This window comes from Megalobrama amblycephala, linkage group LG12 (genome assembly GCF_018812025.1).
Source record: "Megalobrama amblycephala isolate DHTTF-2021 linkage group LG12, ASM1881202v1, whole genome shotgun sequence".
NCBI classification, from domain to species: Eukaryota; Metazoa; Chordata; class Actinopteri; order Cypriniformes; family Xenocyprididae; genus Megalobrama; species Megalobrama amblycephala.
This window is the reverse complement of record NC_063055.1, coordinates 21,865,612-21,891,710: the sequence shown is the minus strand read 5'-3', so window position 1 is coordinate 21,891,710 and position 26,099 is coordinate 21,865,612. Positions and strand designations below refer to the sequence as shown.

General features: G+C 39.7%; 1 protein-coding gene across 2 annotated transcripts in view; it reads left to right on the top strand.

Annotated features, from left to right (window-relative positions):
* The first annotated feature begins 299 nt into the window (after positions 1 to 299).
* Positions 300 to 26,099, top strand: part of ptch1 (patched 1) — a 66,077-nt gene continuing 40,277 nt past the window's right edge. The window contains exons 1-8 of one of the 2 annotated variants that reach the window (XM_048209662.1): positions 300 to 1,203; positions 2,945 to 3,137; positions 17,784 to 17,973; positions 18,205 to 18,274; positions 18,387 to 18,478; positions 21,388 to 21,586; positions 21,735 to 21,856; positions 23,120 to 23,267. In XM_048209662.1, the coding sequence (XP_048065619.1) occupies positions 1,036 to 1,203; positions 2,945 to 3,137; positions 17,784 to 17,973; positions 18,205 to 18,274; positions 18,387 to 18,478; positions 21,388 to 21,586; positions 21,735 to 21,856; positions 23,120 to 23,267 (1,182 nt within the window). In that variant the 5' untranslated portion in view covers positions 300 to 1,035. The remainder of the gene's footprint in view (positions 1,204 to 2,944; positions 3,138 to 17,783; positions 17,974 to 18,204; positions 18,275 to 18,386; positions 18,479 to 21,387; positions 21,587 to 21,734; positions 21,857 to 23,119; positions 23,268 to 26,099) is intronic. The other variant, XM_048209663.1, reaches the window with a different exon arrangement.

Genomic DNA, 26,099 nt, shown 5'->3' with positions numbered 1-26,099 from the left:
AAGAAAGAAAGAAAGAACAATAAGAAAGACAAACAAGAAAGAAACAATATGAAAGAAAGACAAACAACAAGAAAGAAAAAAGGAATATGAATAAAAGACAAACAAACAATAAGAAAGACAAACAATATGAAAGACAAACAATAAGAAAGAAAGAAAAAAGAAAGAAAGAAAGACAAACAATATGAACGAAAGAAAGAAATAAAGAAAGAAAGACAAACAATATGAAAGAAAAGAATATGAATAAAAGACAAACAAACAATAAGAAAGACAAACAATATGAAACACAAACAATAAGAAAGAAAGAAAGAAAGTTCTGTCGCTTCTCCACTAGAAAGGGCTCCTCCGTGCTCTCCTGCTCCTGCAGTTTTCTTCATGTGTTTGGTCTCCGCTCGAGCTGGACCCAGCGCTTCGGATCCTGCAGAAAGTGGGCTTTGCTTCTTTAAGACTCCCCTGAAGTTTGAGATGCACACACGAGGGCTCGCGGCTTGGGTGGTCTCTCTACTTTGGTGAGCTGTTGCTAAGCAGCTAATAATAGTCGTGTTTGCTGAGTAATTTTTGCCCTTCTGGAACCAATCAGAGCCCAGGAACCCCGGCCATCTGACAGCCCCGGAGGCGGGATTTCGAGTGGTTTTGCCACGCCCTCCTCCCCTTCTCCGAATGGAGAGTGATCTTTTTTCACATCTATTGAATCTCTCAGAGATCGCCTTGTCGCGCGGCCTGAGGAGGGACCACATAGATCACAGAATGCTTCAGCCACCGAGGGATCGACGTTTCCACAGCATCCACTTCGCCTTCTGATATCGCGAACTTTCCAGCGGACGGCGTGAAAGTGGGGAATTGTTGGAGACCTCCAGATTCGCGAAATGTTGGAATGGAAGGCGCAGACTCTGACTCGCCGTCTCAAACAGGAGTATGAAGTGCTTCGCGGATCTGGGATCAACGAGAGACAAACTTGGTTTTCTTCGGATATCACTAAACGCTCGCGGGGAAATACACTAGCGCGGATAACGAGACGTTCAGCGCAGACTTTGCAACATGGCCTCGGCTGTTAATGTCTCCTCCGAGCAGGAAAACAGAGACCCCGATCGGCCGAGGTTAACGCGGAGAAATAGGGGCAACTATCGGACCGCCGCGGCGGATTTGGAGTATTTGCAGCGGCCGAGCTATTGCGATGCTGCCTTTGCATTGGAGCAGATATCAGAGGTGCTTTTATGTTTGCCCTGTTTGCAATTGGACTTTGTTGGGAATCTCTTGACAAAGTGCTCAACTTTAGTGAAGTCGCTAGGTAACGGGATAGCCACGGCGCCGATGGGGGTGTCTATGCGTGAAGCAACCTGTAGCCGCTTGAGGGACTCTCTGCATTTGTTCACCGTTATGTCCATCACTCCCGATACATTAATCGTAAACATAGCTGTCAGACGTGAGGCTGAGGTCTGAAAGTGAAGCGAAGTGTCGTTCGTGATGTTGGCCCTAGCCGACTGATTGAAGCCCCCTCAGATAGGATCTACACAGGGAGTAGTTTTCGTCCCGTACTGCTCAGGCACGATCCATGTGGCTGCCCTCTTCCGTTCACAAATATTGTCGTAACTCCCTCTGTGATGGCTGCAGCACTTCCCAAATCGCATCACATCGCGTCCCTTCAGCTATGCGACCCACGTGCATCTCCGACTTTGGACACTGTAACCTGTTTCCCTGGTACAATGTCCAAAGGATGCAGTGTGTCACATTACAGCCATACTCAGTTTAATGTCTTGTTATTACGTGGGAATATAACTCATTTGAATTATGCTCTTTGAAAGCCGACAGAATGGTACAAGTAGTATGGCAAGCTGTTTTAACATTTATTCATTAGAACTAGTATTTATGTTTTTGTTTCCAAATATTATTATTATATGATTATTATTTGTTAGTCATGCTTTTTCAGTTTCATTAGTAATAACTATGTCTTAGATAATAGTTCTTATTCCTTTGCTACTAGTCACAATCCCAATAATATTAATAACAATTATGTTGTTACTAGTAGCAAATTGAATATTTGCCATCAAATTCTTTGAAGATCTGTGGTTCAAGTATGAACACTTATTTTAATGTGGTATGTACCAGCTTTTCTAGCACGTATTTATAAGACACCTGAATCTATGTAATTCTTATAACATTATAAGATGAGTTGTAATTTTTTTATTACTTGTGTTTCAATTATTATTAGTATTTTTTTTTTACTGGTAAGATTAGGAATGATTCTAGTAGCAACTTAAATACATGCTAGTGTCTAATAAATAGGTTTTAGTGTTTAATTAGTACTAGGAAAACTGAAATAGATAGTAGTATCTTATAACCTAATGAATAATTCCAAGTAAAACTGGAAAAGATACTAGTCTGAAGTTGAAATCTGAACAACATGAGTGAATTCAAATTTCCTACCAGTAACAACAATAGTTATTGGGATAGTGACTAGTTGTAAATGAATATGTATCTAATACTACTAATATCTAATAAATAGTTATTTCCGGTGACACTGAAAAAGATACTACTGGATTATTTACCAGTAATAGTAGTAAACTACTAGTAAAAAGGATGCAGCTAGTAACTAGTATTAACAATAGGCTTAAGTGCTTGCTACATAAAAATAGAAGTTTTAAGGGATAAATGTTAAAATGGCTTGCCATAGAAATAGTGCTTGAAAGTGTCGAAGGGGTACTTTTGACCTGATGAGTGGTTTTGTGTATACATAACTTTAATTTTTTAATAAAATTTAACTAATTACTTAAGTAATTATTTAAGGTTATTCCTGATACTACACCTATTTAAGCCCCCCCCCCCAAGTGCCATTTTAACTTATTTACTGCATTTAGTTGAAAAAACTATGAATATGTATTGACAGAATTTAGTTTATCTTTTTAACAAGGTGATGAGAGTTTAATATTTACTCTCTCCTGTCTTGTAGGGGAAGGCGACCGGGAGGAAAGCGCCGCTGTGGTTGAGAGCAAAGTTTCAAAGACTTTTGTTTAAACTTGGCTGTTACATACAAAAGAACTGCGGAAAGTTTTTAGTTGTGGGCCTTTTAATATTCGGAGCTTTTGCTGTTGGCCTAAGGGCAGCTAATCTGGAGACGGACGTGGAGAAACTCTGGGTAGAAGGTAAGAAGCTGTTTTCCTTGTACTTTAAGTCTTTCTAATACGTTTTCCCCTCAAGTGTAATCTAAAGGCAGACCTGAAGCTGTGGGTGTGGGGTGGGGGGTCTGTCATGTAAGCTGAAGGAATTGTTTATTGTATTGAGGTCTGGCAGAAATCCAGATTAAACGTGAAAAGAATGTTTTTCGCTTCGAATTTGTCTTGCGCGCACGGATGCATTTTGTTTATGGAACACTGTAGCACGCGCGCGCCCGCCTATAGATTCCAAGTTCGATACATCAGTGAATATTTGATTTAGAGAGCAATGTGAGTGTTTTTAACACGAATAGCCGCCATTTTGTGAGTGTGTGCGAGTAAGTGTGTGTGTGTCTGCCTCCAGCAGTTGAATCTGATCCGCGCTGCTCACAGAGCCTGTGTGTGGTCCTGTTTTGGACAGCGTTCAACTTTCCAAAAAGATTTGTCTCAGAGTTTCAGCAGGAACCGAGCGAACTACAGGCAGAAACGTGCACTCAGACCCAACACAGACTACAGCTTATAGGCGGTTTGAAGGAAGTTTAAAAGAGAGTTGTTTTATTTTATGAATAAGCCAATTGTGAGATGTTGGGGCCGTAGTGTGGGTGGTGATTTTTTTTGGAAGGGGGGAGGGGCAAATAGGCATTTCTGCTTTGATCTACATTCCTGCAGTTTAAAGAACCTTTAATATGACCACAAATGATATTAGAGCTTACCTTATAATTGCTTTTACAGTCATTATTTTTATATTAAGTTATTTTAATTGGATAAGTTGACTTTCATTGTGTTTTTGGACTGTAAATACATGCCATGTTCTGTCCATCCAGGACTGATATTAAAGTCAGTGGTGTGTAGTAGATTTATGAAATTAGACAGTTGCCTCTCAGTGTTTATTCAGTCCTGTGTAAATTCCTGTTGCATTTCCACTTGATGCGCCTTTAAACCGAACACTATGTAAACATGAAACACTGTTTACCTTACACTGTAAACAAGCAGCTAGTGTTATAATATTTGTGTATTTATATTAACAATCTTTTGCATTTTTAAGCATTTTTAGGTTTTAGTTGTAGATTGTTTCAAGTCGAAAATAGTGGCTGAGCTGTTTATTCTGTAATTATTTTGGCCAGTTCAGTCCTATTTGCAGACCTGTTCCTATCATGATTGGCGGGCCATTGTTTCGATTATTGACTGATCATAGTAAGTTATGTCTTGTCATGTGACTTTTTACCAGTATTTTTCAGTTAGCCCTCGAGAATCAACATTACTTTATAGAAATGAGTGATTTTTACACTAATTGATCTCATATTTAGTATAATATATGATATATTGTTTTTATACTGTAATTTTTTTATCAATTCTTTTGAGAGGCACTGCCTCCCTTGGAGGTCTGGACGTCTGATTGCCACTTTATGACTTTAAATTGTAACTAAAAATAGCAAAAATTGTTCACAACTCCACTTTTGCTCGTATTTGATTCTAGGTTGAGTTTTCTTTGTGATAATGCAATGGAACATGCCAAATTGTGTGGACACAATTTTTGGCCAGGCTGTCATACAAAGAAATTATGAACACATGCAAAAGCAAGAGAACCAACAAATTACAAAATATTAATAGCCAGTGTTGGGGGTAACGCATTACAAGTAATGGAAGTTATGTAATCAGATTACTTTTTTCAAATTTTCCCATTTATTGACTGACACCTCTCCTGTCCCCATGTTGAGAGAAATCACAAGTAAGTACAGAGGCGTTAGGTGCGCTGTGTAAACATGATGGTTATTGTAGTTCTAGACTAAATGTGAACATTCATTTACTCATTTCACTTGCACAAAAACATTCAGCATTCCTCAAAATGAATAAAAACAGTGAAATGTTGTAATCAAATATGTTAATACAAATATACTTTATGTATTTAATCTCACTTTATTTATAACTTTGCTGCTGACCTTCAGTGATCCACAAGCAGGGCCTTTGCATTTGCAAAACATTTTTTACATTTACATTTTTTTTTTTAATTAAAAAACAAAGAGGCAAGTCAAGCCCAGGTAAGAAAAAGTAACGCAAATGTAACGTAACGCGTTACTTGACATAAAAAGTAACTAAGTAACGCAATTGTTTATTTTTAGGGAGTAACGCAATATTGTAACTCATTACTTTTAATAGTAACTTTCCCCAACACTGTTAACTAATTATGTTGCTAAGTCAATGTATGCTGTTTCCTTTGAGCTGTTTTTTAATGCATTTTTTTTTGCATAGTAAAATAAAACCTGTAGCTATAGTGTGCCTTTTTTGCCTAATAATTTTGTCAGATAAATACCTTGACCAAGTTAGTGTTTCGTTCTTCCCTCATACCGTCCAGTGCAACTTATATTACACTTCCAGTTCCCCTGGATCAGCTTAAAGGGATTTTTTTTTCCCAAAAATGAATTCTGTCATCATTTACTTCCCCTCAAGTTGTTCTAAATTTGTATGAGTTTCTTTATTCTGCTGTACACAAAAGAAGATATTTTGAAGAATGTTTGTAACCAAGCAGATCTCGCCCCCCCATTGACTACCATAGTAGGAAAAAAAAATACTATGGCAGTCAATAAGGGGCGATATCTGTTTGGTTACAAACATTCTTCCAAATATCTTCCTTTGTGTACAGCAGAACAAAGACATTTATACAGGTTTGGAACAACTTGAGGGGCAGTAAATGATGACAGAATTTTCATTTTGGGGTGAACTATCCCTTTAAGTGATTGCTTTTAGTTAGTGGCTACTATGGTAATGGAGCAGGTGCAGGATCTCTGAGACATTTTTGGTCAATCCTACATGGGACTCATCTTGGAACCTTTTGGAGTAGCAACCTAGATCCTTAAACCTCAGTCTATCCCTCAGGTATAGAAAAATGTTTGCAGTACAGCTAAATATTTTAAGTAAATACTTTAGTGGAGTCTGTGTCCTCCACAATTCTCCACAATTCAGTTCATAGTTCACAGTCTTTGTAATGTGTTTTCGGCAATACATTTCTAACATTTATAATGTGTTTAGAAACAAATCTCTGAATCGCCTTTACACAGACTTAGTAATATTCTCAACGTTAAAGTCATTTTTGTTAAATCAACTGTGAGCCTTATCACAAACACCTTGCTAACCCAGAGCTTTATCCTCTCTGCAGTTTTATCTTTGTTGCTCACTTCCATATTTCCTTTCCAAGAAGTGCAGGAGGTTTGCAGATGAAGTATGACAGTCAGTTGCTGGACACACACTCACTCACACCTCAGTTGTTCCCATGTCGAAGCACATGACAGCTTCCAGATGCAGTAACATTGAGACCTGTTTGTTTAGATTAAACTCCACAGCTGAGGGATAGATTAGTTCTGGTTGGCCAGGTTCTGCGCTGGGAGATGTCGGCCCAGCGTCCATTAGGATGCATGTTTATGTTTCGTTTGGAACAGACTTTTGCTAGCGACCTCCAAATGACCCTTCGTTGAAGCTGTGTCTCCTACTCTCCCTTAAGTTCAGCTTGAATGGGATTCAGTGTGATCTCATGTTGGCTTTCATCACTTGCCATTGAGGGCTGCTACGCTCCAACCATTATAATTTGTTTGGTTGCTCTTCAGATTTTCAGCGTTACATGATTGATGTAGATAATGTTGTCATAGCTTTTCGATTCACTGGCTGTATCCTCTCACTGATCTGATATGAATGTAGCTTTGATGTTTTGGACACTAATGTTGTGGAGACTTGTGGACGTCTAGCTTAATACTTCAGGTCAGATTTTGTGCAGAAAGAGAGAAAAAATATTTAAGTGTGTAATATATATTTTATAATATTTTTTCTTTAAAAAGTTGCAGACGAAATGAGTAGCCATCTTTTTTGCTTTTCAAAATCACAGGCTCCAAGTTTTTTAAAGAAAATACCAGCACCGCCTGAACTTAATTAAAACAGTTTCACGTAAACATTCGCCTTCCTGTATGCCTTCCCCTCCTGGCCAATTTCGAGAAGGACTGCTCTTGCAGTGAAATCATTGAAATATCAGGGTTTGGGTTGTCCCATTCTCTCGTGCGGGGGGTAGGAGGAGTAGCATGAGGCTCAGGGCCACAAGGCCCTGTCCCTTAGGACCTGAGGTCATTGAGTAGAGACTCCGCTATTTAAAAGCTCATCTGATACTGGCTACATGACCCGGGTGCAGAGTGAGGGGTTCCAGCTAACGCCAACGATGATGAGAGAAGGTTTACTACGCTAGCCCTCCTGTGGAAGAGGAGCTTGATCAATTTAAAGGCATTTAATGATTAATTTAACCAGCAAGATGTTTTTTACACCCAGCAGGGGGCAGTGTAAATTTATTAGATAAGTGATCAATGTGCAGTAAATCTGGGTATCATGGAAGACATGTAACTTTGGTTTATTTAATTCTCGTTTAAAGAGTTTTATTATGTTAACTTTATCAAGTTTTTCAGTGTTTCGTGAAATGAGTCATCTCTTTTCAGATATTTACTCCTGAAGTTCTTTCCTTGGACATGAAGTGTAGGCTAAGAATGCCTTTACATTCAACAGGTGTGGACATATTGACAAATCTCCCCTGGTTGTCCAGTGAAAATTTGACGATTAAGAGTTAGCAGTTTGGAGGAGTATATAACCTGCAGTGCATGTTAGGAAGAAGTTCTCTTTTAATATAAAGGAAGTGGCTGAAGAATGTGGCCTTCCCGCATTGTGGTGAAGAGATCGGGATTTAGTGGAATTCTCCCTGTTTAGATGTACTCTGGAAGGCTTGGACACACATGGCTGAACTGTAAGGGATGTATGTGGAGCGCTGAGGGCTTTGAGGTTGTAGCTGGTTTGAAGATTGAACCACTTTACTCATGTTTGGAGAATGGGCTCCTTGTGCCTGCCCTGATTGTATTACTCAGGACATTTCTGCTAATTATTTATACAATGTAATTAATGATCTAACTATGTAACAAACAACTGTGATGGCTAATATAAATTACATTTAGATGGACTGGATATTTATGTTCTGTGCAAGCCAGGGTGTTGCTCTGCGGTTGCTTGGTGGATACTGTGATATTCTGGTCTGGAGAAATGGCTCTGTTCTCAAATGTAACTGAGATTTTTGCCTGTTTTCTTCACCAGGTGAAAGTTGTAATTGCTTAGAAAAGCAAAACTGCGTTGTCTAATTAACACAGTTTGAGGGGCCTATTCATGTCAGTAGCACAAACAGTGCAGGACAACTTACATGACAAAGCAGTTTAAAATGCAACAAGTTCCTTAACATATCTGATTATCGTATTTTTGCACTTGACTGTGCCTATTTGGCTCAGGTCCTTTGCAACTATGGGATTTTTGCCCATTTTCTCCACCAAGTGAAGGCTGATCACTTTGAAATGTAAAAGTGCACCTCTTCTAAACTTTCCACACAATTTGAGGTGCAATTCATATAGCACAAATGGTGCACTACAAGGTACACAACAAAATTTAAAACTGTTTGCAGTTCTCTAATGCACGTTTGATGTTCGTATTTTACACTGTCTATAAATCATGATTTCTTCAGCGGCAACCTCAACAGTTTTAAAACTGACGCAAGTGTGTGGAAGACAGATATGAATTGAGCAACTCCCATCCACAACCGGCATCCTGACAGCCCTCCAATTCCTGTGTTTATATTCTGCATACCTCCACTCCGTGTTATTCAAAAAACAGAGACACCGAATTGACGGAAAAGACTCATGCTCTCTCTGTCTCTCGCTCTCTACTACTCCCTTTCCCCTCTCTTTTCTTCCAAAAGCTTTCACTGCACTTCAGTCCCCCTCCCGTTCTCTGCTCCTCACACTGACACCCCCCTCCTCCCCCTTCACTTGGGAGTCCATCCCTGGGATGCCAGATGTATTACAGAGTGAAGCGCAGCAATGTAAACACTGAGTCCTGCCATGGATGCCGGGTGGTCTGGCCCTCCCCCTCTCCACCCTCCATCTCTCTGTGGCCGAGGGGCGGAGGATTTCAGCGAAAGAGAGCGAGTGGGGGAGGGGAGCGTAGTAGCTGAAGTGTTATTTGTGTTTTGGCTAGAATGGCCGTTTTTCTGCAATCTGCTGCTTCGGTTAATGCTTCATACCTATGGGCAAAGATGGTATGAAGTTCAGCCTACATCTAGACCGGTTTCTTTCGAGTTCTCTGGGAACTGTTTAGTAAACTTGTAGTGAGAATTGAAAGTTTAAAACATGCCTTTAAAGCTTGGTTTACCTGCAAGAAGTGTTCACTCTTTTGTTTTATCAGCATCTAAGAATGAAATTGTAATCTTGGTATAGTGTTTTTAGGTTGATTTAAATTGTTTTGCATGTGAATGTAAAACCGTAATAGAAGTGATTAGTGCATCTGTTGCAGCTTTTTGTATTTTATTATATTGATTTGAGTTTAAATTATAATGTTATCAACCTTAGATTATCAGATTTTATATCAATTTTTTACTGCAGACACCTGTAATCAGCCAATCAGACACCAGTATTCCAGAGAGTCATGTAATAACAAGCGATATTTATTTTAAAACCCTTGCTAACTGGAAATGTCCCAGTGATATCTTATTTTGCTGGAGCTCACCGAATATTTGGGTAGGTGTGCACACTGATCCACCCCCCCAACCTCGAGTGTGCACAAACCCACACACGCACTTTTCCCCATGCTTTTTGTTGCAGTGCGATCCAGTTCATTTGAATAGTTTTTTCTTAAAGCAAGGGACTTGAATGAAGCCAGCAACGTGGAAAAATCTACCCATTCAGGCCCCTCTGAATGTACATCTCTGGATTGCAGTAAGCTGTATTTGTAGGCAGCGGACTGCTAAATACATCCATTTTTCGTGGAGCAGATCTGGACAGGTGATTAGCATAATTAGAGGAGAGCTGGCCATACATATGGTAATGCAGTGTGGAGTAAATGGCAGCTGCGGTGTAAAATTTGTGTCAGGGGTCGAACAGACTGCTTGGGGGCATTGTGCTACAGCTGCGGGTCAGGGACTCTCTCTCTCTCCCTCACTTTTTCTTTTTCTCTCATTTTCACTTTCCCTCTTTCCCACCCTTCGTATCTCCTCTGCGAAAGGCGGATAAGTGCATGGTGAAGGTCAGTGTAATGAGCCACTACAGGGCTTTGCTCTATTTGCGTATATGCTACCTATTTGCATCGCTATTAAAATTGACGTGTAGAAGTGGCAATGTTATTTTTCTTCAGCCAAACGAAATGTAATAAAGACTTTAAAGGCAGCTTTCTGGTTCAGATGTGAGCCCGGCAGTCAGTGGCATGTCAAAACCGGTGCATCGGTGACAGAGCCGTTTGTGGTGCGCTACGGTTTGTGCCTGGATTTGTGCGGGTTGTACGAGGGAAAGAGTTCATGCCGCTATGACCCTGTGCAGAAACTTCCGTGCGACCACAGGGGGTCTCTCTGAGTTGGAGTCTAATCCAGCTAATCCCGCCCGCAACACAGTCATAAAAAGTGCCTCCCTGTGCCGGCATTGCCACACACAGCCCCCCACCCCCCCACCCCACCCCATCTAAAAAAGCTGCCATAAGCCACACCATCCCATCATGCAGCGACCCCAGCAACCATTCCTCCTGGCCCTCCAGCCGCGTGATTGGCGTAGTCGGCGGGATGAAGTGGTGGGCGGTAGGGGAGCTTGCAGTAGTGTGGAGTTATGTCATGATCTTGAAGGGGTTGGGTGCAGTGGTTTTGGCTGTGGTGGAGGGGGGGTGTGGGTGGGATGTTTCTTTTGTACCAAACCCCTCACACCCCTCAAAAACGGGCCACTCAAAAGCCACTCTGCAGCTGAATGGCGAGAATGGTAATGCGCCGCTTGAAAACTCGGGGCAATGGGAGAGTCCTTCCAATGGCAGCTCCCCCTGTTCGTGAAAGGGAGGTTCAAGGGTTAATGTTATGCAACAAACTGAATGGGCCCAGCGGAGGCACCAACACACACTGACATGCACACCAGATTCTCTGGCTGCCCTCCTGCACCCCTTACATACCTGTGGGTTAGACGAATATGGATGGTTTTCCTTTCTGCTGTCTAAAGTAGCTACATATTAGTTAGCGAAATTGATTATCTGATTTGATTATAGGCGTCTCAGCTGCTGCACATTTTAGTGCATGCAACGTCAACTGGCGGCCCGCGGGCCAAATCCGGCCCGCCAGAGATTTCCATCCGGCCCCCAGAATAATACTGAATTCAGGAATAGCCTTGTAAGAGGAAAAAAGTTTAGGGCTGGTCCGAATACCATTTTTTGAGCTTCGAAGCTTCGGTAGTAATGAACATCGACTCTTCGGAGAGAGGGGCTGAACATATTTTTCTCTCTAATAAAGGCAGGAATCTGTGTCTGTATCCGTTTGCATTTTTATTATTTCGAGAACCGTTCATCCAATCGACTTCACAAGGGAGTGCAGTGTCGCATTTGGTGCAATATAGATGGACACACGAGATGCGACACATTCAGAATGAATAAACTTTTAGTAAACTACAGTCAGAACAGCGCGAGCGGGAAGCGGCGCACCTCACGCGGGCAGGGCTTATGCTCCGAGAACGGACACTGCACTAGTGATATAAAACGCACACACACAGGTCTGTTAAATTAAGCAATACTTTTAAGGTAGTCTAATATTTTTCTGACTAACAAATTGGCACAGTAAGGGTAGATTTAAATAAAGAAAAACAAAATTTAAATAAAGAAAAAACGAAATTTAAATAAAGAAAAAACGAAATTTATATAAACAAAAACGAAATTTAAATAAAGAAAAAACGAAATTTAAATAAAGAAAAATGAAATTTAAATAAAGAAAAACGAAATTAAGTTAAATTAAAAACGAGATTAATTTAGATTGATAATAACGAGTAAAAATGCTAATACATTTTGTTTCTATTATTGTATTTTCCACAATGTCAAAGCAACAAAACACAAGCTCAGACATGCACTTCGGTCCATACAAACTCCGCTGTTCTGAACACTCCCGTTGCTGGAACACGCGTCGGTTCTATTTCTGGCATGCACGCGTTTTCCGCGTGGCTCGAGCACGCCTGAGACGCGTGTCTCAGTGTGCAAACTCCAACCTGTTAAATATGGGAGCCGAAATAAAAACGGACACGCCACGCAGCTGAGACGCTCACGCAGCCAGTGTGTCGCCGGCCTTATTCAAGGGGGAATGAGAACCGTTTCGCGGGGGATACCAGGTGTGCAAAAAATAAAAATAAAAAAATATTCGAATGTCAAATTTTCAAATCGAATACCAACCCACCGAACGAATATTTGAATATTCGGGTCCGTTCCATATTTATTTATTTTTAAATCTAACGAAAAAAAAAACCCTTCTGAAAAGTAGCTTGTGCCATAGCCTGCCTTCAGTCAAGAATGACGATAAACACGTTCTCTCATTGAACATCTTTTATTGTTTCACGTGCTCATTTTTTCACAAATGTCAAAATTTTCCTTGCCTGGGATTAGCGCACAATTGCGTGACAGTGATGGACAGCTTGACAGCCTCACAAATATGAAGCCTAAAATATCGCTATCGCCCCCTGGTGGCTTGCTGCAGTACAGGTAATATGTAAAAAATAAAAGAAATTTGGAATTAGAATTAGTATATCAAATAATAACATATTAGGATACAATTCGAATTTTATTTTATATTACGAGTATCTGGCCCTTACAGTGTCTGCAGAGAAAAATTCTGGCCCTTGGACAAATATAGTTGATGACCCCTGTTTTAGTGTATTTAATAACTGGTTAAAGCATAGCGTTCATGCTTTGTCGTAATTACTGTGATTACAAGGTGGATTCTACTCGGAGCTGTTCACGGCCAAAGACTCCGATTTGCGTTTCTGTGGCAACACTATCAACACATAAATGAATCTGCAGCAGTCGATATTGTTCAATATTGGGATCTAGAAAATTTTGTGTTCACAAGAAGGGCAATTACACAACATTTTAAGATGAAGTAATGTGCATTTTAAGATAACTGATGTGCTCACTCACAGAATTAGACACTGCTCTTTTTATAACACATTTCCCATTATAAATTATGATACCGCTTGGACCGTTGGGTCAGATTGCTTTCTCACCTCAACTGAACCACCCCAGAGTTTGTTTTCAATCAGGTCAAGACCACCTCGTTCAGGTGATCTTGGAGCAATTGTTTTGGTGCAAATCCGAGCATGATTGCCATGTTCATATATGCCTAAACCAGGGGTGTCCAATCTTGCTCCTGGAGGGCCACTGTCCTGCAGAGTTTAGCTCTAACCCCAATTAAACACAACTGAACCAGCTAATCAAGGTTTTTAGGCATACAGGAAACTTCCAGGCAGGTGTGTTGTGGTAAGTTGGAGCTAAACTCTGCAGGACAGTGGCCTTTCAGGACTGAGTATGGACACCCCTGGCCTAAATGGACCGAACTTAGAGAGAAAACGCATCAGGTTCCAAAACAAATGCTTCAAATGAGCCAGGTGTGAAAATGCCCTTAATCCGCCAAGAATGTATACACCTGTCCATGTCGATGCAGTTCATGGGCTTATTTCTCAAGATTTGATCCATAGGATTAGGCAATTATGCTGTTTTTTGAAAGACCTTAAAACACACCTGCAGTCATGTTTGAATGAATTCATCTCTTGTTCTCTGTCATTCTTTCTCGTTCACATTTTCTTTTGGTGTTAATTTCACACCTGAGGCAAGGCCATTTGTGACCCCAGAACCTGTGCGTCTCAGGAGGGGTGTTGAATTCTCCAGAGTTCAGGTCATAATATGACGTTTCCAGCAATATCGAAGTCTTTCTCTGTGAAGTGAGCGACATCCATTGTTCTAGTTCCTTCCTGTTGCCTCTGTAGTACGTACATCAGAGGAACCATTCATGACATGAAGGTGACCCAGTTCGTGGTAAACCAGAGTGGAGACTTTTCTGATTGAAAGCTGACGTCTGAGGTTGTTTCATCCCCAAAACATGTTGGTGTTCCCAGAGCCTCAAAATCAGGAACATGCTAAGCTTGTTTGGGATGTAATCAACCTGGTCCCAATAATCATGTTGAAGTAAAGCTCAGGCTTGCTTGAAGCTGCAATTAATAAGGAATATTATAAACAATCCCCCAAAACAAGATCAGATGTACATTTGGGCCCAGGAAAAAAGAAATCCATTGCTTTCTAATGAATGCTTCTAGACATTTCCCTCCTTCTCAGCCTTTTTCACTGGCAGGGTGGTCTGCCCTTAGAAAGAAATCATGGCTATTTTCAACTTTAATACAATTACAACGGTTTGAAAATATTCAACGTATGTCTGTCTCGTGAATTGAAAACCATTGTTAAATTGGATTAGAGCTTATAAGTTGTTACAGATTGCTTTACACAGCCCTTCCCCCAGAGCTGGAGTAGGTTAATGAGAAAAATACATTTTTTTTTTTTTTTTTGCTTTAGTTACCAGGCATGATAGTTTTCTGGTTTTTTTTTTTTTTTTTTTTTTTTTTTTTTTGAAGTTTTAGTGGTTTTGAGGGGAACAAAACAGTCAAAAAGAGTTGAATTGGTTGCAGATTTGTTTTATTTTTTGTTGTTTTATGCTTGCTTATGCTGCGTGAAATTGAGACCATTCTCACATATGTTCGGAGTGTGGAAAAATTGTGAAGAGCCTAAGTCTTGTTGCCACACGCTAGGTGGGAGAGGACTTGGTTTAAAACCTGCTAGTGTAACTTCTTAAGAAAAACATTGGTAATCACTAACATATGATTCTGACTTCATTTTTCTTTGTCCATGTCCAGGGTTTTTCATGGGTCAAAAATGGTCTTTGGTGGTGGTGGATGAACGAGACCATCCACACACACAGTACAAAGTGAACCCTACCCATGTGAACTGCAAGCCCAGTACTGACAATAAATCCATAATAAATTAAATAAATGAAAAGAAACAGTTTGTAATATTAGCTCATTATGAAATATTCATGAAATGATAAGGAGGGAACAGGCGGACATTCAACATAACTTTAATAATAAAATAAACATAAAGTACAAAACAAAAGTAAAGTGGCAGCCCCTCACGGACACCTACCGCATATAAACATAATAAAACAACAACATAAAGTCCAGGTCTGGTCTTCTGTCATCCTTCATTGTCGTCACTTCTTTTATCCTTCCAGAGCTCCTCTGTGAGACTCGAGACCGGTGTGGCACGCAGGTGACACTCATTAACACTCGCACCACCGTCCTCGCTCCATTCCCACGGCTCTCACAATAACCTATACAGAAAGCAAGCACTGAAACTGTCAATTATAACTCGAGGTACGCAAAGCTGCACTCTTGCAAAAACTCACATTATAATCAATGAAGCTGTCTATGCTGTGTAATAAATCTCTTATTGATATTGTGTTTGTACTTCATTGGTTATAATGAAAGGATTCACGAGTGTGCAGAACTCTGAACAAAAACTCAGCTGTGTTGAGCTTTTTATGACTAACTTTAATTATGCATCCAATTGGCCATTGTGTTCACACACTCAACAGATATGTCTGTGATTGGCTACAAAGCTCAATGTTGCAAAAAACATAAATAATAACCATTGACGCTCTTCACAGAGTGCTTACACAAACTCTGAGCGTTTCAAAACAGCAGGCTATCAGTGGGTATCGTACTGCAGAACGATGAGTATTGTCTCATTAAATTATCTAATATCCTTTATACTCTAGCTTTTTTGTGTATTTGAACTTTAAAAACTCAAAACGTACACTATCCCTGGAGTTTTTGATGCCAAGGACCCTCGAATATAAATTATTTGCAGATTTGTTTTCCTTCTATTAAAAACAGTGCTAACCATAGAATTAAATGATCACAAATTTGCATCTTTTATGGTCCGTTGAGCTACTCTCATGGTGTGTCAACAGTTTCAGGGGAATCTTTCTTAGCTAGTTGAATTTAGTTAAAGTGTTGACATCTTTATTGTTAGCTACCATGTCCATTTTAATTGCACATACATTTGAAGGTAACAGTATTGCTTCTTTTTTGATTCTGCAAAAAGTAATGCAACATCGCATGTCAATTGACTGTGCCCTTGTAATGCACAAGCAAAAAGCTGGCCTTCAGAATATCTTCTCTGGCAGAAAAAGTCTGTTAAATATGGTTGAATTTACCTTCATTACTTAAAAGTATGATAGTTGACGATAAATGAACCCTCCTCCCTGCTTCAACATCTCAGAAGAGCTTCAGAATCACGCAACCTGCCGTCCAAAACACATCACACCAGTGGTTGATTTGCTTGATTACGTTAAGAGGAATTGACAGATTACCTGTCTGAGACTGCATTACTACCTGGTTCAGAGTAACTGTGAAGTCCTTGTGAACCGTGTTGCCTGCTTCTCTAGGGTGCTTGATCCTGGAAATGGAGAAGTCTTCTATTTTCGGAGGTCAGGTAGAGAGCGCGTGAAGAATCGACAGCTTTGAGAGGCGGACTTGGACGGTGTTCAGCAGGACGCTTTGAAAGGCTGCTTTTGTAGCTGTGAGGGCTTGCTGTTCCTGTGTGGAGCTTAGGTGTGCCACACAGCGACTCCACTGCCCCAATGCAATAAAGAAGCCAAGGCGCTTACACACACGTGTGCGCACGTAAAAGCACTTGCGCACACACTCATAATTCATAAGCCTGGATTTGAAGGCTGTGAAGAAGACTGCAGGTGTTAAAGGGTATACTAAAAGGCATTTTGAAGTCAAGTTAACAGGACAGATGGGAGCCTGTACATGTGTTAGCTTTTCCTTTCATCGAGGCTGAAGGATATGATTGATTACAGTGAGACTGTGCTTGACCCTGTGTGACGGCAGTGAAAGTTATGTGAAAGTTATGTTATGTATGAAAAGTTATATTGTCACTGAAGAATGCAAAGTGACTTTTTTATCATGCTTCTCTGATTCTTGTGGGTTTTCCAACTGCTTGCTGATGTAATAAGTTTATAAACAAGTAAATAAATGATTAAATTGAAGTATTAAACATATAAATCCATGTCACATTTGAGTTGTCAGCTTGATGAATTGAATGTGATGAGCTAAAAAGACTGTACTGGGAAATAATGGAGAGAAAATACTTCACTGGTTACATTCAAAAACATACTGTACAACCAATGTCATAAACGAATGACTCAGAGTCAGTGTTTTTAATTATTTTAATCAATTTGATTGATATTTCACTGAATTAACTAAATCTATCCGAATTAGCATCTGACTCTAATGCTGCCTTCACGTGCTCTCGGAATTATTGTATACAAGTTTCCTAGGTAAGAATGTAACATGAACGCCCTCCAATTTTGCAACTTGAATGTGATGAGCTCGTAATCACGACTTCAGAAGTGGGAATTATCAAATTTCCGATAGCACATGATAGCAGCTTAACTCCACATCATTACTTTGTCATGTTTGACCTAAAATACATTTACATACTAATTTACTAATAAATTTGGACCAATTGTGGGGGTTTGGTCACTTGGGGGTGGACGGAAATGTGTAAAAACAACAACAACAAAAAAGCAGCGTAACATTACGTTTAATTAGTTTCTGACGCATTGAGCTGTGAAATGATTTTCATGCTCCTAGAATTATAAATAATAGTACTAAAAGGATGTAGAGCCTCATCAGAAAATCGTCTTTTCCATCACTTTTTATCTTTATTTCCTAGTGGGTGGCAGGGTGAATCAGGAACTCAAGTACACACGGCAGAAGATCGGAGAGGAGGCCATGTTTAGTCCTCAGCTCATGATACAGACGCCACGACAGGAAGGTGCTAACATTCTGACCGTAGAGGCGCTAAAGCAGCACCTCGACTCTGCCATAAAGGCCAGCAGAGTGCACGTTTACATGTACAACAGGTAATGGCACAACAGCCTCTGTACAGTTATTTTTTTATTGGGTAGTTTACGCACAATACGTCCATGGACTTTTTTATTTAGATTCTAGGGAAATTTTTTTAAAAGTGTATATTTTCCAATGTGTATAAAGTCTTATAACCGATCACCATTTCTTTCAAATGTTCTTTTTACTTTCATTCATAGTAGTTAAAAAAATTGCAGTATATCTAATTTCCACTGTTGAATTTTCAGGCAATGGACATTGGAACATTTATGCTACAAATCAGGAGAACTTATTACAGAAACCAATTTTGTGGACCAGGTAAGGAAGAATGTTTACAATATCTTTTTAAAATGACATTTTAGTAGAAATATTTGAACTTCAGAGGAGGACCTAAAGGCTTGTGACAGTAATAGCACATGTACCTTTTCAGATTATAGAGAAACTGCACCCATGTCTGATCATCACTCCTCTGGACTGCTTCTGGGAAGGTGCTAAGCTACATTCAGGAACGGTCTACCTCCCGTAAGTTACACACACCTTTCTGTATTTGCTTGGAGCTTGTAATATTTGAGTCTGTCCCGTCTGACTCTTGAAATCAAGTTGATTTGCCAAAAAGGCCATTTTCATAAAGTAAACACTTCACTGACATATCCTTCCTGTGAATAGAGCCATGTTAAAAACCAATAAACAAGCAAACTAAATTTAAAGGAAAAGGTTTTCCAGTCCTATCAAGAGAGGTGTTTAAAAGTGGATTTTACTATGTTTATTTGATAAATTACCTCTTTACGGTTAATTTATTTATAAATCAAACCTAAACAGGACGTTTAATGAGAGTAGTCATTTGCACTCTTTGTATGGTGAAATTTAATAATCAGAGAAGCTCAACAAGTCAGATAACACCTACAAGTTAAATTAGTGTTGTCAAAAGTACCGACTTCGATACCAAGCCGATACTGAAATTTTAAAAATGTGATGCTTTGAGCACTGTTGAGTGGATTCGTTAAACACCTCTGATTGGCCATTGTGTTCACGCGCTCAACATGTATGTCTGTGATTGACTATAATGAATCACGCACAGGAGCGTTTGAAAGCGTTTTGAAAGCAGGAGCCGGAGTGTTCGAAAGCAAGCGTCTGTCAGCGGACCGGTCCACTGATAGATGCCTGCTTTAGCGGACCGGTCCACTGATAGATGCCTGCTTTCAAACGCTCCTTGTGTATCTGTGTAAGCGCTCTGTGAAGATCACTGATGTCTTTTTACAACATATTTCATTGTAGCCAATCACAGACATATGTAATGAGCACGTGAACACAATGGCCAATCAGAGGTGTTTACGAATCCTCTCAACAGCGCTCAACAGCACTCAAAAAATGTCAGTATCGACTTGGTATTGAAGTCAGTACTTTTGACAATACTAAGTTAAATGCAATAATTCATAGAAATGTATATGAAAACTAATGTGCAGACCATAGAATCATCAAAAACTATTTGCAATATGCTTGTAAGATTAAGTCCATGAAGTGCAGGAAAGATTTTTTTTGTTTTTGAATCAAGTTCTATGATTGCATTTCCAGTTTGATTCAGTTTGAGAATTATATAATCTATATTTTTGCATGAAATAGAATAGCACATAGTGATGTTGCATAAAGAATATTTTAAAAAAATGATTAAATTAATCACTATATTTTGAATCGCATGACAGCCTAAGTGGTGCTTCACAGACTCTAGTGGTGTTTTCTAAAGGACTTCATTGTGATGTTGAACTGCTCGAGGCCTCACGCTTCTGCTGCTAATGGCTTCTTGCAACAGTTACACTCAGTAGACAACCACCAAGTCTGCAAAAGTTTTTCTACCCTCCTCCCTCTTTCCCTCCATCATGGATGTAAATAAGGATTTTACTGTGTTCTGGTTGGGGGACTTGGAATAATGACTCAAGCCTGGTTAGGCACATACAATGTGGTCTGAACCACTGCAGGCCTGCCAGAAGAGAAAGACAGAGGGGCGAGCAGAAGGAAACACATACAGAAAAAAGGAAAGATTGAAAGCAAGAGGGAGAAATGAGAGAAAGATGGTGCAGGGACAGAAAGGCGGAGCTGGTTTGACAGAGGGAGGCTTAGAGAGTCAGTCAGCGGAGCGGTGGAAGTGGATGGGTGATGGAAAGTGGGAGGGTGAACTCGGTCCGAGGAAGGCCGTCTGAGGATAGAGTCAAACGTACGGGCGGGACGGGAGTCCGGGTGAAGACACAGCAAGAGAAGGAGGGTCTTGAAAAAATCAACTGAGACGAAATGGCAAGCAAAGTATGGGAGGTTTGTGAAACTGCTGCGTTGGGCTGTTAGTTGTGGGGAGATGCCAGGCCCTGAGCGGGATCACCCGGCACGGCAGTATAATTAGAGGGGATAAAGATCAGATGAGCGGATTGATTCCATTTTCTCAAAGCTGTTATTATGGAGGCAGGCTGAAATCCAATCCCAACTACATTTGTGCTGCCACCACTGTGACGTGCAGCGTCCATCAATCCCTAAACCTTCGGAATTCCATCCAGTCATCCTTCTTCCGCTCCCCATAGTTATGCCATACCACTTTAAGCACGTCCAACATCACATAAGCAGGGTTAAAAGATTGGGGTCAGTAAGATATTTTTTTTATTTTGAAAGAAATTAATACTTTACTCTCACTTTTTGGTCAGTTTAATGAATGAATTCTTGTTAAATAAAGACATTAATTAGCAACTGTCTATGGGAGTTAGGCCGTGTGCCAACCAAAGCGTTTTTAGCCAGCTTGAGAGTGCTTCAGCAGCGCAGCGTTTTTTTCAGTTGAGATGCTTTGTTGCTATGATACGAAACATCCGCGGCACTGTTACTTGTAACTGATTTCACAGAAAATTTGTTTCAGACTAAAAATGACGACGCAATGTAGTAGAATACTTGCTGTGTATGTTCAGAGACCAGCAATATTAATTTCTCATCCATTTTGTTCCTTTCTCTGCTTCTTGATGATGTTGTACAGCAAGAATGTTGTGACACCTGGTCGGTGTTGTATTTGTCCCGCCCCTCCTCCAATCTGATTGGACGGCTGGCTAAAAAGTGACAGTGATGAGCACAGCGTTTTACTCAAAGTTGAACACTCTTCAGCTCGTGGTGACCGGTACAAAACGCAGATCGTTCAGCACTTCAGCATGAAAAAGAAGCTCAGCGCCTCATTACGCTCCTGGCATTAAAAAACGCAGCACTCCAAAGTACGCTAGCCGCTGGAAAAAACGCTTTGGTGGACACACGGCCTTACTGTGTCTATAACCCCGCCTTCTATTCAATTCCGTTGCACTTCATCTAACACACTTTAAGGCTGTAATGTGAGAGTACCATAATATGAGTGTGAATGCTCCCTTAGGTCCACATCAATAAAATGTTTTCTTTTTCTTTTTTTTTTCACACAGTGGCAAACCCCCAGTGCAGTGGACCAACTTTGATCCGATGGGATTCATTGCTGAGCTGAAGATGCTGAAGTATTCGGTGGACATCTGGGAGGAGATGCTGGTCAAAGCAGATGTGGGCCATGGCTACATGGACCGCCCCTGCCTGAATCCCGCAGACCCTGACTGTCCATTGTCCGCTCCCAACAAGAACATGACACGGGTGAGTTCAGAGCAATAGCTGAAAATCAATGTTGGATGTCTGTTTTCTGTTTTCCCAGTCATAGGCTACAGCTAAAGATTCGTAATTAAAGCAAAGTTGTTTTGCATCTTGAGCGTGTCTCTGATTTATTATCTGTCATCATCTTAAGCCTTTTGACGTGGCTCGTGTTCTGACTGGTGGCTGCTATGGGCTTTCCAAAAAGTACATGCACTGGCAGGAGGAGCTTATCGTAGGTGGGACCAAGAAGAATGACAGCGGCAAACTTCTGAGGTAAGAGAACACTTTGGGCTTTAAACACTGATGGCATTTAAAGAAATTGATTAATCTTAATGTATTTTAATTGTAAAGGGGAGAAACGATTGTGAAAACCATAGAGGTGTGCAGAAGGAAAAAAGAAAGTGTGAAAAGTGTGTTAAAAAATTTGTTAGCAGACCAATTTTGGGACTTGCATAGCAGTGGAAAAAAGATCACTTTGTCTTTTCCTCTCACATGTACAGTGTGAGGTTTGTTTTTTGTTTCTTGGCAGATTGTAATCATTAGTAAACTTCATATTAGTATTCATTCCCACAGACTGAAGGAAGCCCACACCTTTTACTCCTTGAGCGAAACGTGTTTTTTCCCCCTCCAGACCTCTTTAGGCCTGAGTGGGGACAGAATTCAGCATCCACATTATGAAAGAACGTTGTCGTAAGTCCCAGAAAAGTTAATTCACAACAGTGGTGGTGGCGGAAAATATTCTCAAGTGGCTCTGGAATCGTCCACTACGATTTCTAGGAATCTTTTCACTCCGTTGTGGTTTGCTGAAAAGAGAAAGTCGAGGGTTTTTTTCTTTCAAGAAGTGTTCATTGAACAATAGCATGTTGACAGTCCACTTGAGGGAGTCTGTACTCTACAGTTGGAGAAGTCTGAGCTCGTCTGTGGAGCAAAGTGACAGACCGCTTTATTTCAGCATGTTAGTGCTTCTTTTTAAGGTTTTATTATCCTTAAGAAGTGACAGACAAGGTCAAGTATATGTTTGCTCTGCTGTAGGATTTTTCCCCCCCAAGAAATTGAGATTAACAGCATGCTAAATAATAACCAGTAACGTTAAAGTTAACATTTTTTTTTTTATTATTATTAAAACATTTATAATAACAAAACTCTAAAATAACCTTACAAATTAGAATTTTTGATATTGCTTTCCAAAAGTACGTATTGGATTGTTTCGAGTTGGACATTATAAACTGTGGTTCACTGAGCGAGTGAGTCATTCAGTTGGACATTATAAACTGTGGTTCACTGAGTCATTCGAGTTGATTCAGTTCATGATTCAGACCAATGAGATTCTCCAATCATTCAACTGTTTGGAAAGAAAAACGCCTATCATATGTTTTTTTTGGAAATCGGGCCCACGCGTTGCATCAAGGATAATGCACTACAAAGTTGTGTGCTGAATGTTTAGTGACACCAACATTTTTTAGTAATTAAACACTTGGTCAGTTTATACCATACATTCAGCTTAACATTTTGTTCTCTCTTCACTCTTCCTCAAAGTGCACAGGCTCTTCAGACCATGTTCCAACTCATGACCCCAAAGCAGATGTACGAGCACTTGAAGGGCTACGACGAAGTTTCGCACATCAACTGGAACGAGGACAAAGCAGCTGCCATATTAGAGGCCTGGCAGAGGAGATACTCTGAGGTACATGCACATCTCTTACTGCGGATCATCTCGCAGAACGGATGTAAAGATGCTCTGTTGATGTCCAGACTGCAGTCTACTTCAGTGGAGACATTTACAGTGATTGTTTCTGCTGTAGTATTTTTAGTGATTCATTCTTTCATCAGGTTTTACTTAGTCTAAAACTGGATCTTGTTGTGAACCGTTTAGGGGGCCCATGGCGATTCATTCCTCCAGTCCAACTTTGTGTTTCCTGGAACATACTCTCACATACATGCACTCATGCAGTGTGAAGGCATTCATCTTTAGTCATAAGTAATGCATACATTCCAAAGGCGCTGTGTCTCTTGAGGTTAGGACCCAGCTGTGTTTAAGTGCAGTCCTTCAAAGGCATAGACTTCCTTTTTTTCCTTCTTCATACTTTAAACGCTCAGGTTAAGTGTGAACTTGGAAAAACGGGGCACATCTGTAAGGTCAGGACAGGTCACGATGGGACACTGTAGAAATGTGCACACTGAACTCTTCACATGTATTTGATGCGTTATGTTATGACATTGAAAACATCTTCTAGAACAGGGGTATTCAACTAAAGTTCCAAGAGGTCCGGTCTCTATATTTCTTTCCCATTGGAGGTCCAGACAGTTTTTTTGGAACATTTATACATTTCCATTGGGGTAGCCATAGTACTTTGTAAAAGAAAAAAACCCTAAAGAGTCCCTGAGAGTCAAAGCAGTGATGTGTAAGAAATTTTTACCAATATTTACCAAAAAAAAAAAGTAAATATTTCTCCCAACTGGATATGAATATAAAAAGGTAACAGGCTTTTTTTTTTTATCAGGCTATTATTATTATTATTATTATTTTACATTTAGACACCTACACAGTGTTGGGTAAGTTACTCTAAAAAAGTAATTAATTACTAGCTACTAATTACATCTTCAACAGTGTAATTAGACTACTGTACTAATTACTCTCTCTAAAAAGTATTGGATTACTTATTACGAATTACTTTCTAAATCCCATATCAAGCTCGACCAGTTGAACAATACAAGGACAGACACAAAACTGCACGTTTGATTCTTTCAAATGAACAATATACAATTGCATAAACTATTGTTGAACTGACCAAAGTGTGTAAAGGGAGAAGGTTACATTAAAAACATACATTTTAACATTAAAAAAAATGATGTTCAATCCACTGTTGTCTTATATAGAATTGTTGTATAGTCTAAACATATTGGGGGTACACCTCTTACCTCTTAAAGGTGCCCTAGATTGTTTTTTTACAAGATGTAATATAAGTCCAAGGTGTCCCCTGAATGTGTCTGTGAAGTTTCAGCTCAAAATACCCCATAGATTTTTTTTTTATAAATTTTTTTAGCTGCCTATTTTGGGGCATCATTAACTATGCACTGATTTTTTCAGCGCGCCGCCCCTTTAAGAGATGCGCTCTCTCTGCCCCACGAGCTCTCGACTATACATCACATAAACAAAGTTCACACAGCTAATATAACCCTCAAATGGATCTTTACAAGATGTTCGTCATGCATGCTGTATGCATGCTTCGAATTATGTGAGTAAAGTATTTATTTAGATGGTTACGTTTGATTCTGTGTGAGTTTGAGGCTATGCTCTGTGGCTAAAGCTAACATTACACACTGTTGGAGACATTTATAAAGAATGAAGTTATGTTAATGCATTATACAGACTGCAAGTGTTTAAAAATGAAAATAGCAACGACTCTCGTCTCCGTGAATACAGTAAGAAATGATGGTAACTTTAACCTCATTTAACAGTATATTAGCAACATGCTAATGAAACATTTAGAAAGACAATTTACAAATATCACTAAAAATATCATGATATCATGGATCATGTCAGTTATTATTGCTCCATCTGCCATTTTTCGCTGTTGTTCTTGCTTACTTACCTTGTCTGTGCACAGATCCAGCCGTTAATACTGCCTTTCCTTGTCTAATGCGTCGAATGGGCTGGCATTATGCAAATATTGGGGTCATACATATTAATGATCCCGACTGTTACGTAACAGTCGGTGTTATGTTGAGATCCGAGTGTTTTCCGGAAGTCTTTTAAACAAATGAGATTTACATATGAAGGAGGAAACAATGGGGTTTGAAACTCAATGTATGTCTTTTCCATGTACTGAACTCTTGTTATTCAACTATGCCGAGGTAAATTCAAATTCTGATTCTAGGGCACCTTTAAGAAAATTATGGACCATTTTTATATTTTGCTCAAAGTAATAAACTACTAAAAACAACCAACTTACATAATCTGATAATCAAAACTCTCATCATGAGCACAAAACAGTGTTAACTAGTAATTTCAAAAAAAAATTTTTGTCTTCCCTTGCCATCTCTAAATAATTAAAACATTGTTTATTATGAAATGCTCTTAATATGCTGATTAATAATGCTAAATGTATGGAAGGAAAAAACAAAATGTCTAAAGGTTCCACATGTTAACTTGTCACAAAACTGGTTTAGTTAAACAGTCTGAGTTATCTGTATGACAGACAAAAATAATTGTATTTGCTGCATTCTCGTTTTCTGGAGCGTTTTAGCAAAAGTGGCAATTTTGCTGTTCACAATGTTTCTGCTGCTATTGTTCAAATAAGTCCCTTATTATTGATGTGCCAATAAACTGTGTATGTGCGCTCTTGATGCACTGATTGCACATTGAATTTATGCACAGACACATTTCAGTATGCACATTGATTCCACACTTTTTTTTTTTTGGCATCTCCATGTGGTTCTGTTCAGTATCGCAACTTGACATGTCTAAAATGAAAACGCTTATAAATATATTAAACAAGATAAATAATGTATGCTT